Genomic DNA, 15,638 nt, shown 5'->3' with positions numbered 1-15,638 from the left:
TGACCTCGTCCCAGCTTTTTTTTCGGTCTGGCTTTCGCATCCCTACCCCCAGAGTTCACACTTTTCACTTTCTGTACCCAGCTGTCATCCCTCATCCTCTCCGCATGCCCAAACTATCTCAATCTACCCCACCTCATCACAACACCAGTACACTCCAGTCCCATCCTACACACACACACACACACACACACACACACACACACACACAATGCGCAAGCACACAAAATCAAACAAACGAACAACTAAACTTTTAGAATAGTTGCAGAATTGATAAATATATTATCGTTTGAAACAAGAAATAAGAGTACAGCACTTCCCGTCAAGGATCACGTGGACATGATAGGTACACAGTTCACTGCATCAGCACAAGTTCCATCCCTATCTTGATATTTTATAATATATTCCCCCAAACACAAAGACAAAATGTTGCTAAAAGTAATACTGTAGGTTGGATGACTGAGAGGCTGTATGGAATGGTGACGAGTAAAGAGGCCTGGAGGGATTTTTGTGGCGATCACCATTCAAATGCCCAAAAATATTAAGTGAAACATAAACTTATTACTTGTTGCCCAGAGCTTTTGGCTGTAGCTTTACATGGTTGTCTGCTGTATTCATAAGGCATATGAAGAGTTCTCGTAATATATGGATTAGGGAAATGATATATACCGTACAAGATGAAAGTTAGTAATAACTGCTAATTATCATAAAGTAAACATTGGTTTCTGTGACAAAGTTTCATAATATTCACATTCCTCCCGAAGCGTTATTATTTTACAAAATAATTTTAAGTAATGCATCATACTCAGGGAGTGTCCTATCCTCCGAAGGTTTGTTACACTTGTAGTAGATAGAGAAATACTCTGCCTACCGCGAGGCTTAAGTTCTTAAAGGTTTATAATTTTTGCACTTATACCGTCAGTTTATAATTTTTGTACTTATATCATCAGTATGTCACAAAATACTCAATAATGGAGGCCACTGGAGGCCACTGTGTCTTTCTTGTGCTTCTAATCCTTCCTCCATCTCCTCATTCCTGAAAACCAGGGTGCGTGGGTCGGTGGGGTTCTGCGGTGGGTGTGGGTAGTGTGAGTGTGTGGGATGTGCTGGAACTACGCCTCTCCCGTTTCCCTGACCTAGTTGCTACCACCGTTGCCGCCGCCGTCAGGGAGAGCCACCTTAACGACCACATCAAGGACATTTCCAATGTAAGAGGGAAATGGGGAGGAAGGACTGAGTTAATTATCACTTTAGAATGGCGCCCTCGCCTACGCTTCCTCAGTAATTTTGAACTCTTGGTCAGTCTCTCATTTGTCATCTGGAAATGTATTTACATAATTCAGGTTCAACAGGGAAAGGATCTCGACAGTTCTGGATTCTCCTCATTAGCAGCATGGAAACACCAGGTGAAGCTTTTCTGACAGTAACTCAACTACGATCGTAGGTTTACTCTGCAATTTTTTAATAAAAGTTTTTTCTTTCGTATTATGTAATTATTTGTCTTATGACTATAAAATAGCATTTGTAATAGTCTAAAAAGGGTAATAAAGAGGCCATAATAGTGTTTATGGTCAAGGGCTTCATTTTGAAATTTTCAGAGATGCTGAAAAATAGGCTGTTTTTCATTCCAGTTTTGGCAGCGTGCTCGCCTGCGTGTCAGTCGGAGTTCAGCGGTGTGGTGCATAGAGGGTCTGGGGGAGCTGCTGACACACCTACACAGCCACAACCTTGCACTCAGGGCCATGAGGGGCACCAGGTCGGTCGCCAATACTACTGTACAATATTTGTAAATTATAGCCAGTTTAAACTCGCTGGGGGATCTGCTTGTGCATGGGTTAGCATTTCACTATATTTAGCCTTTTATTTCACTGTTAACAATCTTATCTGATTTAACAAATCTAGCCTAAAATTCCATGTTACGAAAAAATGTGTTAAATCGAATTGACGATCACTGTAAAAATTAACAGCAATGAACAAAAACTGTTGTTACCGTCTATGTCTGTGGCTATGACCTCTCGGGATACCACCCAGCCATGGCTCGAAATTCACGTCGGAAGCATGACTTAGTTTCCCCTAATTAAATGGGGTGTGTTCATGTAGGATCTGATATCGTACAATAATCTTACTTAATGTATTACATGGATAGTTAAGACCGGTGTATTAATCTTAAATTTAAGATCTTGGCCTCTTTGCTACTGGTAGATAACCGAATGTCCAGCAGACTCCTAACCAACCACATGCTGCCGGGAAAAAGTGCGGAACTAGCTGATGTGATGCGGAAGGTGACTGAGAATGTAAGGTCATACAAGATGAGTCAGTGAGGTGTCAGATTATTACCCTTAATCTTCTTCCCCCCTAAACATTTATTTTTCTTAGGCAAGACATATTGGAACGTATTTGGAGTTATCATAGCGCAAATAAATTTTCTGTAATTGGGGTACTGACATAAAACTACTTATGCAGCAGCTACACAGCTTTCGCGATTGCGACATTAGTGAAACACTGACTGCAGCATAGATAGCGGACATTTACTCGCACTACGTCAAGACGTTAGACGTATGAGGTGCAGCATTAGAGCGTTCATGCATGCCACAAGAATAGTGCACAGACATCATGCCATCTCTAGGGTAGGAATTACGTCAGGGTTGATGATGATGATGATAGGGACCAATTACCAGGTATCTCTCCATGCTAGTAACCGACATGCAAGTCACAAATAAAGCAGTGTACGTTACTGAAAGGATTTAACTTTCATAATCGTAGCATAAAAGTTCAAACCCTATAGTGGACTGCATCAACGAGGGGCATGGGGGCTTACACATGCAATTATTGTATTCCCTCTCTCTTTTGTATATGGGCCTGAGAGAGCGTTTTCTAACTTGCTCAGATTCTGCCGGCCCTTCCTGAACGAGGCGCAGCAGCTGGCACGGACACTAGTGGATGTGGAGGAGGTGGTGGAGGCGTGGCAGGACACTGAAGTGTCAGTGGCACTGCTGCTCTCGCCCGTCCTCACACCGGCACTGCACGACGCACCGGAGATCAGGGCCAGGCACAGGCAGGTAGGAAACTTGCGAGGGAGGTTTTATCTTATGGCTCATGGAGTTTTTGGTATCTGTTTTCTTCATTCTGTTTTTCATTAGGCCTTTCCCTCTTTTTGGTTCTTACTCGTTTTCATTTTGTCTTAATTTCATTCGGTTGGTCTGGAGTAATTATCTAATGGGAGGTCAGGAGGCGCGCGCGCGCACACACACACACACACACACCTTCCCTAGGTATTCATTTTACTGTCCACACCAGGATTCGAACCCTGGCGCTAACGGGCCGGCAGCTTTGCAGTCAGCAACGCTAACCAGTCAACCACCGCGGCTTATAGAAATCCTCTTTAACCTCTAGGCCGAATAAAAATTGCCTGGTAGTCGCAAATAGAATAAAAACGACTGCTGTGCTGGCGAGAATAATACAAGACATTTAAGTGAAATTAATAGTAGACTTAAAAGTGACTAAATGGCTCACTTGGTAAGCTGCTGTACTCATGCAGTTGCAAGCGCTGGTTCGAATCCCCGCAATATTTAATTTAGAAACCACAACAGCCAACAAAGGATCCCCCCTGGGGGTAGGGGGGGTTTCAAGAATACTCCCCCAGTATCCCTGCTTGTCGTACGAGGCGACTAAAAGGGTTGGTGGTGGGTTAGTGCCCCACCCCGTAAAAAGAACTAACTAAAAAAGCAAATAAAGCGCCTCGGACCCGGACGGACCATACGTTGACGACTAAGGAACGGACAAAGGACATTCTGAGAGTAGGAACGTGGAATGTGAGAGGAGTGAATGATGAAGTGAAAGAGAGAGAGATTGTCCAGGTGCTGGAGGATGCAAAAGTGGATATATGTGGATTGACTGAAACTAAATGAAAAGGTGAAAGGGTGAGAGAATGGGAATACGGTGTAGGTATATGTGCGGGAGTCAGTGAGAATGAGAGGGCAACAGAGGGAGTATGTCTGATGATAAGCAAGAAGTGGAAGGAGAATATAAGAGAGTATGGAACAGTGGGTGCAAGGATTGTATGGGTGAGGATGAAAGTTGGTATACAAGCATGGGCGATTGTATGTGTGTATGCTCCAACAGAGGATCAAGTGGCAAGAGTGAAAGATGAGTTTTGGGCGAGAGTAGAAGCATGTATGGACAAGTTTGAGAGGAGCGAGAGAGTGCTGTTGATTGGAGACATGAATGGCAAAGTCGGGAATGTACGAGTGGATGGAGTGGTTGGTCAGTGGGGTGTGCCAGCGGAAGTAGATGGGAATGGTAGTGCTTTGGTGGACATCTGTGCTGGTAAGAGGTTGGCAATAGCCAACACCTACTTTCGTCATAAGATGATCCACCGGTATACATGGAGAGTAATGAGGAGGATGGATGGTGAACTTGTTGAACGAAAGGCAATGATAGACTACGTGTGTGTGGATGAGCGAATGAGACGACAAGTGTTGGATGCACGGGTGTGGAGAGGGTGGGGGAATGGAGTCTCGGACCATCACTTAGTGATGGCCAAGGTAGAGCTGCAAAGAAAGTGGTTGAGGAGGCGAAGGGGAAGACAGGAGGAAGCAGCTCCTGTGAGAAGAGTGGAGAAATTGCAAGATAGTGAGAAGAGGACAGAGTATAAGAGCATAGTGGAAGAAAGATTGGGAAGGTATGAGCTAGAGCAGATGGAAGGGGTGGAAGACGTATGTAAGATATTCACGGAAGAGATAAGCGCAGCGTGTGAGGCGGTTTGTGGAGTGAGGAGGAGATGCAAGGGTGTGCAAGGGACAGCATGGTGGAATGATGAGGTGAAACGAGCTGTGGAACAAAAGAAGAAGGCATATGGTGAATGGTTGGCGAGTAGAGGTAGGGGAGAAGATGAGAGAGAGAAGAGAGAGGTATATGTGAGCAGGAGAAGGGAGGTTAAGAGACTGGTGAAGGAGAGTAAGAAGAAAGTGGATGAAGAGTTTGGGAGGAATCTGAGTGTGAAATGGAGGGAGAGTAAGAAATTGTTTTGGAAGGAGGTAAAGAAAGTAAGGCAGTGTGAAAGGGGAAATAGTAGGGGAGTGAAAGATAGGAATAATAGATTGTTGGTGGAGAAGAGAGAGAATTGAGGAGATGGAAGGAGCACTTTGAGGATTTGTTGAATGTAGAGAGTGAGAGCAGTGTGAGTATAAGTGGTTGGGGAATGGCTGGGAGAAGAAGAGATGAGAGGAGGGAGGAAGAGATCAGTAGGTCGGAAGTAGTGGAAGCGATGAAGAAGATTAAGCTGGGAAAGGCCCCAGGAATTGATGGAGTGTGTGGTGAAATGCTTAGGTATGGGGGTGAGATTGTTGTGGAGTGGATATGGAAGTTGTGTAGATTGGCTTGGGAAGAGGGAAGGGTTCCAGAGGACTGGAAATCAGGTATAATTGTTCCTCTGTACAAAGGAAAAGGAGAGAGAGAAGTATGTGGTAACCATAGGGGTATTTGCCTTCTTAGTGTGACTGGTAAAATATATGGTAGAATACTCATTGATAGGGTTAGGCATATGACAGAGGAGCTAGTTGGAGAAGAACAAGGGGATTTAGGAAGGGAAAAGGGTGTGTAGATCAGATATTTGTTCTAAGATGTTTAGTGGAGAAGTATCTAGAGAAGGGAAGGAAAGTGTACGCTGCCTTCATGGACTTGGAGAAAGCTTATGACAGAATAGATAGGAAAGGTATGTGGAAGGTATTACGAATATATGGAGTGGAGGGGAAATTGTTGAGTGCTGTGAAGAGTATGTACGAGGGAGCTAGGGCTACGGTGCGAGTGGATGGTGAGCTGAGTGAGTTCTTTGATCTCAGTGTGGGACTGAAACAGGGGTGTGTAATGTCTCCATGGCTATTTAATATATATATGGATGGGGTCGTAAAGGAGGTACAAGGTAGGGCAGTGGATGTGGGGGTGGCCCTAATGAATGAGGGTGAGATTTGGAAGCTTCCGGTGTTGCTGTTTGCTGATGATACAGTATTGTTGAGTGAAGATGAATGGGAGTTGCAAGGTTTGGTGAATGAATTTGGGACAGTGTGTAGGAGGAGGAAGCTGAAAGTTAATGTAAACAAAAGTAAAGTTATGGTGTTTGAGAGGAATGAAGTCACAGAGTGTGCAGTGAGGTTGGATGGTGAGGATATGGAGAATGTGAGTGCATTCAAGTACTTGGGTAGTGTGATGAGTAAGGATGGAACTTTGGGGGATGAAGTACGTGAAAGGGTACTGCAGGGAAGGAAGGTTGTTGGCACACTGAAAGCAGTGATGAGAAATAGGGAGGTGAGTATGGATGTTAAGAAGTCACTGCATGATGGTATTGTGATCCCTACCCTGACGTATGGAAGCGAGGCGTGGACCTTGCAAGAGGGGAACAAGTCAAGAGTGAGAGCAGTGGAAATGAGTTACTTGAGAGGAGCATGTGGAGTGACATGGAGGGACAGGTTGACGAATGAAGAAGTGAAGGAACGTTGTGGGGTAGATGTGGATGTGGTTGAAAAGATTAGGAGAAATACACTGAGGTGGTTTGGACATGTGGAGAGGATGGAGAATGAAAGACTTACTAAGAGGGTGTATGTAGGTGAGGTGGAGGGAGGGAGAGGGAGGGGTAGACCGAGGATGAGGTGGAGGGATGGAGTTGAGAGGTATATGAGGGAGGGGGGGGTGAGTTGGGGGGAGGGGAGTCAAATGGTGGGTGACAGAGTGACTTGGAGGCGTTTTGTCTGCGGCCACCCTTTGCGGGATTAGGGCGTCGGGCTATAAATAGATAGATAGAAAAGTGACTACTATCTAAGAGTTACACGAGGAAGAGAAATAATATTGTTTTCTTTGATGAATATTTTGTTTTTGTTGTTGTGACTCCTGACTGAACAGTACATTTTCTTCTTTGCAGCTGCTGGAGAGAACTGAGCGACGGGCCTTCGTGGTGGAGCTGGCAGGGAACAAGAACTACGTGGAGGAAGTGATGAAGCTGCAACACTACGCCCACTCCCTCCTGGTGAAGTTATCCTTCAGTCTGACCCACCCACGCCGATCCTGTCCGCGCCTACACTTCCTCACAGACCAGGAATTAATGTCGCTGCTGGCTCAACCTACTCCGGAGAGACTAAATAAACTCACGCACAAGGTTAGATGGGTTGGAGTGGTGTGCGGTGTGAGTGGATGAGTGGGGGGCTTAGATGGGGCAGTGGTGGGACTGTGGGTGGGTAGATGAGGAAGTGGCTTCTGGGGTAGGAAAAGTGGGTAGTTTATGCAAGGACGTGAGCAGCGTGGGTGTGGAATCGTGAATAATGTAAATGGAGAAGTAGGTAGTGATGGTGGGAGTGTGGCTGGTGTGGGTGGAAAAGATGATGATTTAAGTGCGACACTAGTTGATGTGGATGGAAAACTGGATGATTTAGATGGGAAAGTGGTTAGTTTAGAGGATAAAACTTGTAACTGATTGGTGTAGGGGAAGATTTGACGACACAGTTGGGATATTGGTTACCATGCAAGAAGAGCAACTCTGGTTAACCCATTTGCGCCCAGTGTCCTCGGTATAGGAAGGAAATGTTCATTTTCAAAAGTTTACAAAGAAGGGAAACCCGGGATAGGAACCTTTGAGCATAGCGACTATGAACCGATAGGCGGAGGCCAGTACGCGTAGTAGCCTACACTTCTAGCACAATCCCTCACACATGAACCCTCTGAGCTAATGGGTTAAGCACTGGCAAATATATCAGTTTCTGTAATCCATTTGCGCCCCGTGTCTTTGGTATAAGACGGAACATGTAGGACATTTTTAAACGTTTATAAGGGAACACAGGGTTAGGGACCTATGAGCTTTGAGACTATGAGCCGGTAGGTGGAGCACAATCCCTCACACATGAACCCTAGGAGCTAATGGGCTAATGTCGGTGGAACAAGGGATGGCTTAGGTGAGGTAAGGCAATAGAGAGTAACTAAACCTTATAATAACAACCCAGTTACTCAATGTAATGCCTCTGATAGCCCCTAATTGCTCCTCGCTGCATCCCAGGACTGAGATTTACTAACAAACAATCAACCAGCTCCCTCTCATGACTCAGAATTCAGTTTGCAAGAAAAGCAACCGATGTGCATGAGAAAGCTGTACTCTCGTTTCCTTGTCCTTCCTACAAAATAATAATGATAATAATAATAATAATAATAATAATAGTAATAATAATAATAATAATAATAGTGATAAAATAACGAGAATGATAATCATTATTTTTATTCTAATTACTCATGATTCATTTTCCTTTGATTAATAGGATATATAGTTGCGGGAAGAACAAACAAAATTGGAGAAATCAGCACTCTCCTCCCCCTTGTCCTTTCTGCAAAAACAAATCTGAGTTACGAGAGGAATTTCATCGGAAGATTGTTTGTGAATCCTTCCTCACCAGCTCTTCAACAATGTGGCGGGCGTAAGATGGACCGAGCATGGCGTGTGTGGTTTGGTGAGCGTGGAGGGGGAGCAACTGACTCTCCCCACGCCCGTCCCTCTCACCGGTGCGGGCCTGGGCGAAGGTGTAGGTGTAGGAGACGGCGTGCAGAAGCTCCTGGACGCCACCCACCTTGCTGTGAAGACCTCCGTGCAGAAAGCCATAGAGGACCTGGGCAGGGAACGGAAACTACAGTAAGTGTGACTGAATTTTCGAGCCTTCTCAACCTTAAACCCCTTCACTACGACAACGACGACGACTTTCCTCATTTACGTGTTCTACCGCCCGTTGATTCTATTCGGCTTTGGAACGAGCCTGAGTAATGGAGGGGTTAAATGCAATCTCCATTAACCATATATATATATATATATATATATATATATATATATATATATATATATATATATATATATATATATCTATATATATATATATATATATATATATATATATTTTTTTTTTTTTACTTTTTGCTTGGTGCTGGAGAGAGACTTCTTCACGCGGTGGCACCGATATAACCAGGAGGCTCTGCTGCCCCGTTATACCATCGTCCTTCAGCTCTCTGCCTATCCTCAGAAAGGGGATGGTAGACTGCAGAAGAACAACTTCAGTCTGAAGTTCACCGGGTTCACATTACTTTAGATGAGCCTGGGACATCATCATCATCATCAACAACAACAACAACAACAACAACAACAACAACAACAACAACAACAACAACAACAACAGCAGCAGCAGCAGCAGCAGCAGCAGAAGCAGCAGCAGAAACAAAGCAGTCTTTTTCTTAGCACTCTAAATGAAGTTTGTAATCTAATTTTTTGTCAAGATGACAGAGAAGCCTGGCTAATAAACCTAAGTTAAGATATAAAAAGAGTAAAGGCTTATTATTTCTTCATAATGTTTTAAATTCTGTCTTAGCTAATTCATCATCCCTTCGTGAGAGTGTTTTTTCCAACCTATATCTAGTGTCATTGCAATGTAGTTTTCTCTTAGTGAGGTAAATGATGCCTGATATATTTTTCATATTTATATGTAGATAAGCATCTATCTATCTATCTGTCTATCTATCCATGTGTCTATCTATCCATCCATCCATCTACCTATATCTATCTGTCTATCTGTCTATTTATCTGTCTGGCTATCTGTCTGGCTATCTGTCTATCTACCCATCTGTCTATCTATATAAATATAAATATTTCATAAAATTTTTTGTAGCTTCCACGTTGAGTAAATAAATATACTACATGAACCCTCTCACTAGGCACGCTCAGACTTTTATCGTTTCCTTTTGTTTTGGAATCTTGGAACAGTGGAAATCTGCGTTAAGTTGATGATGATGATTATAACAGTGATAATAATAAACGATAATGATAATAACAGTGACACTGATGATAATGCTAACAGGTGTGACGGTGAGTATGGTGGTCAAAACGATAATGATAACTAAGTGTTAACAGTAAGATGACGCGTTACGACATGATACAACATAGCCGTCAGTGTTGATGATACATTTTCTTTAGTATATCCCCAGCAGCACATAATACTCTACCTGCTACACCATACTGACCTCTTGGTGTCTCTGTACAGGTGGTCTCTGCTACAGGAGGTGCCACTGGCGGCCCTGACGGTGGCCTGGAGGGTCTGGTGGGCAGCTGGTGTGGACATGGCTCTGTCTGCCTGTGCTAAGGTTTGTGGCTGCGACTGTGCTGTTGTAGCTTTGTTTGCATCTATTGCCGTGACTGGCTGAGTCTGTGTATGTTGCCGTATGCTTGGGGTTGTCTGTGTTTGTGGCTATGGCTGTTACTTTAATGTACAAGATGTATGTCGATAGAAGTAGGTCAACTAATACCAAAGCGTCTGGCCGCACTTGACCCCCAGTTATCCCTGGCGCACAGGGTGAGCGAGGGGCGGTGCGACAGGAGCTGGCCCGCGTGACTGAGGATATTACCTTCCTGCTGGCGGCGGGGGGACGCACTCACGCCCCAGGCTCGCACCACTACCAAGAGGTGGGTCTCACAAGAGAGAATTTGTAACTAGACAGAATCTGGTCAACTTTTACCACTTCTTAAAACCAACTGTGAACTTTTTTTTCACTCGTTTGTGATTGGTGTAAAACACAAAGATGTCCTTATGTTACTTGTAATCAACCAACCGCAGCATCATGAGGGCTGATTATAGTTACAACGACTCAGTAACAGAATCATTGCAGTGGTAAAATTTGTCAACCCCGTTTACTGTAGTCTGCCACACACTTAGGAATCTGTCATATCCCAGAATGAGTTAATCGGTTACTGCTTCATACAGAACCAGGATTTCCTTAAACAGTAATTGCTCATTACTTTCTCTTACTTATGTATTACCTGTAGATATGAAAATCTAGTACCGAAACTGAAATTTAACGTTAGTAAGCGACAAATTTACTGACTGTATTGACATATTATTCTCATATGACGTAGATTTTGCATAATTTATTTACTGAATTGATTTTGGTGGTAGGTGGTGGCGACCATCATCCACTTACGATGTAGTGTTGTCTACTTCTTCCTTCATCTTTATCATTCTATTTCTGTGTCTGCCCCTTCACTTCCTATTTCTCCCGTCCTTCCTGTCATTTTTATAACTCCTCTTCTCACTTCACATGGCTCAGCACTGAGTGATGAAACATCGGTTCAGTGCACGGGACGGCCTTGATGGGACGGTTGCTTGCCTGCGGTTATTGGGTCTGCTTGATCAGACAGACTGGAGTTAGCTACTCATCATCAACAACTTAACTGATCGTCATCGTTCTTTTGATTAGTGTTCTGCGGAAGGAACAGATTTTAAACCACCCAGCCGTTGTGTCTCTCCTGCTTCGTACATGCAATTTTGATGTGCCCCTAAAATTTAGACAGTACTGTTGTCTGCTTTGGTGTTCAGGAGGCTCTGGTGCCGCTGAGCTGGGCGAGATCTCCATCAGGTCCCTCCGCCCGCACCGCCCGCCCGACCCCCTCCACGCCTCTCCCACTCTCACGGTGCCTCCCGCTGCTCATGGCTGCACTACATGCCAGGGACGTCATTGCCACGCTCCTCAGGCACAAGTAAGATGCTCTCGTTACTCGTGATTTTGTATCTATTAATCTCTTATTCCTCTCTATCTCTTGTATTTCTCTGCTATCTGTCTTCTGTGTGCCAATTCTCTTCTCTTCTCTTCTTTCCTCCCCCCCCTCCTTCTCTGTCTGTCTGTCTGTCTCTCTCTCTCTCTCTCTCTCTCCCTCTCTCTCTCTAATTAATTAACTAAGAAATATAAACAACACAGTAACTGAGCGAAGTTAAAGTGGGTACCGTCAGCAAGTGTAGTCCCACAGAAATCAGTATTAGGGCCAGTTCTTGTCATCATTTTCAAGGAAAGAGTGAATGTGGGTGAGATGGGCACAGGGAGGACCGGCAAGAAAGCATGAGCAAGTATTGGTGTTGATGGAGTGAAAGAAAAAAATATTGAGGAATTTCCAAGAGAGTAATAACTTGCTCTGGAAGCCTAGGGAGTGGTGTGTGGAGATCCTTCTGCCTTCCATCTTCCTCTTATGTTTTCATACACAAAAAATGACAATAATTCTGTTTTGAAAGTTCATTACTATAACCTACAGAAATTTTGAGTAAGATTAAAATAATCTGAAGAAAATTTGGTCGAAAAGTTTAGATATCAAGGTGACAAGTTATCTTCAGCCTTCCCAAATTTTTTTTACTGAGTACTGTATTTGCTGCCATGAATAAACAGTTTGTCAGACTTAAATGTCACTGATCCATTTGAATGAATGGCTGCAAATCTGACCAGCCAAATAAATTAAGAAAGAAAGCGTAGTTGACAAATTCATTAAGAAAAAGTATTCGTAACACTCCACAGTCCAAATATTGTAAAGAAAAACTACAGGTACGTCTGATCAGCATTACATTTATCTATTAATATTACTAAATGTTATCACAGACCAATGTACTGTCTATTCGGAGCGGCAGGTGCATTACTGAGAAGCAGGAATTGTATTCATTTGACGAACTTTTTCAGCATTCTCATTATAATTTTATAAATCATTGCTTTCATTTAGAGCAAATTGACTGTCTTCTTGTCCCTTGAAGTAAAAAAAATATCACTAGCAGCTAGCCAGGGCAAGAAGATTGTTTTTCCAATATTTCTTTACTTTTATACTAATGCTTTCGTTTTGTTCATTCAGCGCCAGCAGTGTGGACGATTTCAGGTGGCTGACACAGCTGAGATACTCCTGGCAACCACAGCACACCCGCCTCTCACTCCTGGCCGCCCACCGTCAGTACCCACCACCCTTACTACCTGCCTCTCTGCCGCCCATACCGGCCTCACTGCATGTCTGCTTCCATCCACACAACCCTCACTCAGTGGATTTATCTCCTCCCAGACCATTATCACCTCACAGCCACACCACCATCATTACCCACACTGACACCACTATCACCCACCCACACCCTCACCTTCCACGCACACAGTTCTCACTTGGCACCTACATTACCCTCACCTCACATTCCTCATCCACCCCCAGACCACTTTCACCTCCCCTACCACATCCACATAACCCTAATCCACTACCTTCACTTAACGTTTCCATCTACCACCCTCCTCCACATAAGATCATATATACCTCTCAGCCTCAGCGCCAACATTCACACCCTCACCGCAGCTTTAAGTAGGCTAATCAATAGTAAAAGCACTAGCGTTAACCTCTGACTCCATGAGATGCATACAAAAATATTGAAACAAATGCACCTATGTTTGTTCTTTTATACTGCTGACATCGCCCGTGGAGTTCAGTTATTTTTTAGTTATGTGTATTCCAATCACATACTTCAACATCTTAAATTTTAGTTCCAGTTATATGTTGGTCCTGACATTTAAGATGAGGTGACCAGCCTCACTCCTCCCTGAGTGGCATTACGTGAGCAATAAACCCCAGCCATCCCTTGGAAATAACCCTGCACAGGCTCAATCAGCAGTATAATTTTTTTTCTCTGACCACGACAAGTTACAATATATATTTTTTTCTTTTAAGCAAGACAAGCGTTACGACTTTTCTTTAAGCACGATAGGAGTTACATTTTTTATCACAAGAGTTACAATTTCATTTTTCTTTAACCACAAGTGTTACAATTTCCATCTTTGTCCACAACAAGAGTTGCCTTATCCAAATTACAAGTTGCATTATTCTTTTCATTTAAGCATGACAAATTACAGCTTTTTGCTTTAACCTTGTATAATGTTACAATACTCTTTAATTACAACAAAAGTTACATTTTTTCTTTAACCACAAGTTAGATTATTTTTTCGGTAATCATGGCGTTTTTTTTTCTTAACCACCACGTCTTTTTTCTATTTACCAGGACAAGAGTTATAATTATTATTATTCTTTAACCAGGGCAAGTGTTACTTTTTTTTTTACCACGACAAGTTACTTTTTTTTTTTAAATCTCGAGCACGACAAGTTACAATTTCAAACCATAGCAAGTTACATTTTCCTCATGAACCTTGTCTCCTGTGCACCCCCAGGCAGCGTGGAATACGGTTGTGAGTACAGTGGGTGTGGTCCTGCTGACATGGTCCTCACTCCACCCACTGAGCGGTGCCTACTGGCCGCCCTCACCGCCCTCGCCGCCCACACCCCGCCCATCCTCATAGGTCAGTCCCAGCAAATAAGAACCCTCGATTTTATAGCTATATTCCTTTAGTTCTGTACTTTTTAAAGAGATTATTAATTTCCAAGATGCCTCTTAAATTCTTTGCCCTTCTGTTAATTATCAAGTTATTCTGGTTTCCTGATATTCCAATTTGCAAGATAGTCTTATAAATTCCAACACCTCCGAATTTTCAGACGTCTGATTCTCAAGTTCTTCCGGTTTAAAAACTTTCCCTAAATTTCATTCTCTTATTATAATTTTCAAATTCAACTTCAGTTTTTACATTTTTCTCATTTTCTAAAACTTCCTTAGACTTTGGATTTCTCCTGGTAATTTTTAAGTTCTTCTTGTTTCACAGTCGTGTCTCATTTTCTAAGATTTTTCCTTTCACAGTAATCCTCAGCCTCCAACGCACTCTCATCACACCCTGAATCCTTGCAGCGCCCCTCTAACTTTCGCTTTTCCCTGATACACCCTTCCACACTTGATTCCCACAATACAGCCTAATACCTCCTACATTTTTGTCCCCTGACGAATTTATCTTAAACATCCCAGTACACAGTCTCCCCTTCAGCTCACTCTTCAGATCCTCTCTTCCAGCGCATTCAATTTCCATCCAACACACTCCTCTCACAGTTCCCTTTCAACGGACTTTTTTCAGCTTTATCATCCAATGCACTCATCTCATTCACTTTAACGTACACTTTTCAGTCTCCCCATTGATATTTTTCACTAACAATCTCTTCTCCAGCTCATTTCTCTCTCAGTCTTTCTTCCTTTTCACAGTTTTCCCGTCACCCCATCTTTAATTCTCCCCTAAAACACACTCTTCTCACATTCTTACCTGAGACGCATTTCTCTCAGTCTCACCTCAATCGCAGTCTTCTCACAGTCTCCCCTCAAACGCACTCTTCTCACAACCTCACATCAGACTCACTCACACGGCCTCCCTTGGCACACACCCTTCTCACAGTCTCACCTCCAGCACACACTTCTCACAGTCTCACCTCCAGCACACTCTTCTCACAGTCTCACCTCCAAAACTCTCGTCTCAGTCTCACCTACAACGCATACTTCTCAGTCTCGCCTACAACCTTTTTTTTCAGTCTCATCTCCAACACACGTTTCTGTTTCACTTCCAACACACTCATATCACAATCTCACTTCCAACACATTCTTTTCACAGTCTCGCTAACACACTCTGCTTACACTCCCGCCACCTGGCACACCTTAGTCCCTCCTCAAATACACTCATCTCACAGTTTCACCTCCGACCACTCTCTCGATCTCACTTCCAGCTCACTGTCTCACTTCCAGTGCCCCCTTCCCACACCATCGTACATTAGCGTACCCCAAACGCACCCTCGGCCATTGTCACAGCTCCTCCATTATTCTTCCCCCAAGCTCTTTTCACTCCCCTCTTATGCAACAGCGTACACAGTATCTCACTTATACTCTCCCCTCCTTAAAGCACCTTTCCCATTCCGTGGGCCTGTC

The 15,638-nt window shown here is 43.6% G+C and overlaps 1 protein-coding gene across 1 annotated transcript in view; it reads left to right on the top strand.

Moving 5' to 3' along the window:
- The window catches only part of LOC145414909 (uncharacterized), a 129,492-nt gene that overhangs the window by 48,010 nt on the left and 65,844 nt on the right, over positions 1–15,638 (top strand). The window contains exons 31-40 of the mRNA XM_080284325.1: positions 1,045–1,205; positions 1,629–1,753; positions 2,885–3,056; positions 6,911–7,144; positions 8,427–8,659; positions 10,053–10,152; positions 10,361–10,471; positions 11,382–11,542; positions 12,671–12,762; positions 14,014–14,142. Coding sequence (XP_080140451.1) covers positions 1,045–1,205; positions 1,629–1,753; positions 2,885–3,056; positions 6,911–7,144; positions 8,427–8,659; positions 10,053–10,152; positions 10,361–10,471; positions 11,382–11,542; positions 12,671–12,762; positions 14,014–14,142 — 1,518 coding nt within the window. The remainder of the gene's footprint in view (positions 1–1,044; positions 1,206–1,628; positions 1,754–2,884; positions 3,057–6,910; positions 7,145–8,426; positions 8,660–10,052; positions 10,153–10,360; positions 10,472–11,381; positions 11,543–12,670; positions 12,763–14,013; positions 14,143–15,638) is intronic.

Source organism: Coenobita brevimanus, chromosome 101 (genome assembly GCF_032717465.1).
Source record: "Coenobita brevimanus isolate Jiangsu-jjx chromosome 101, ASM3271746v2, whole genome shotgun sequence".
Classification (NCBI taxonomy): Eukaryota; Metazoa; Arthropoda; class Malacostraca; order Decapoda; family Coenobitidae; genus Coenobita; species Coenobita brevimanus.
Note: the sequence above shows the minus strand (reverse complement) of the source record. Positions and strands in the feature narration are given on the sequence as shown.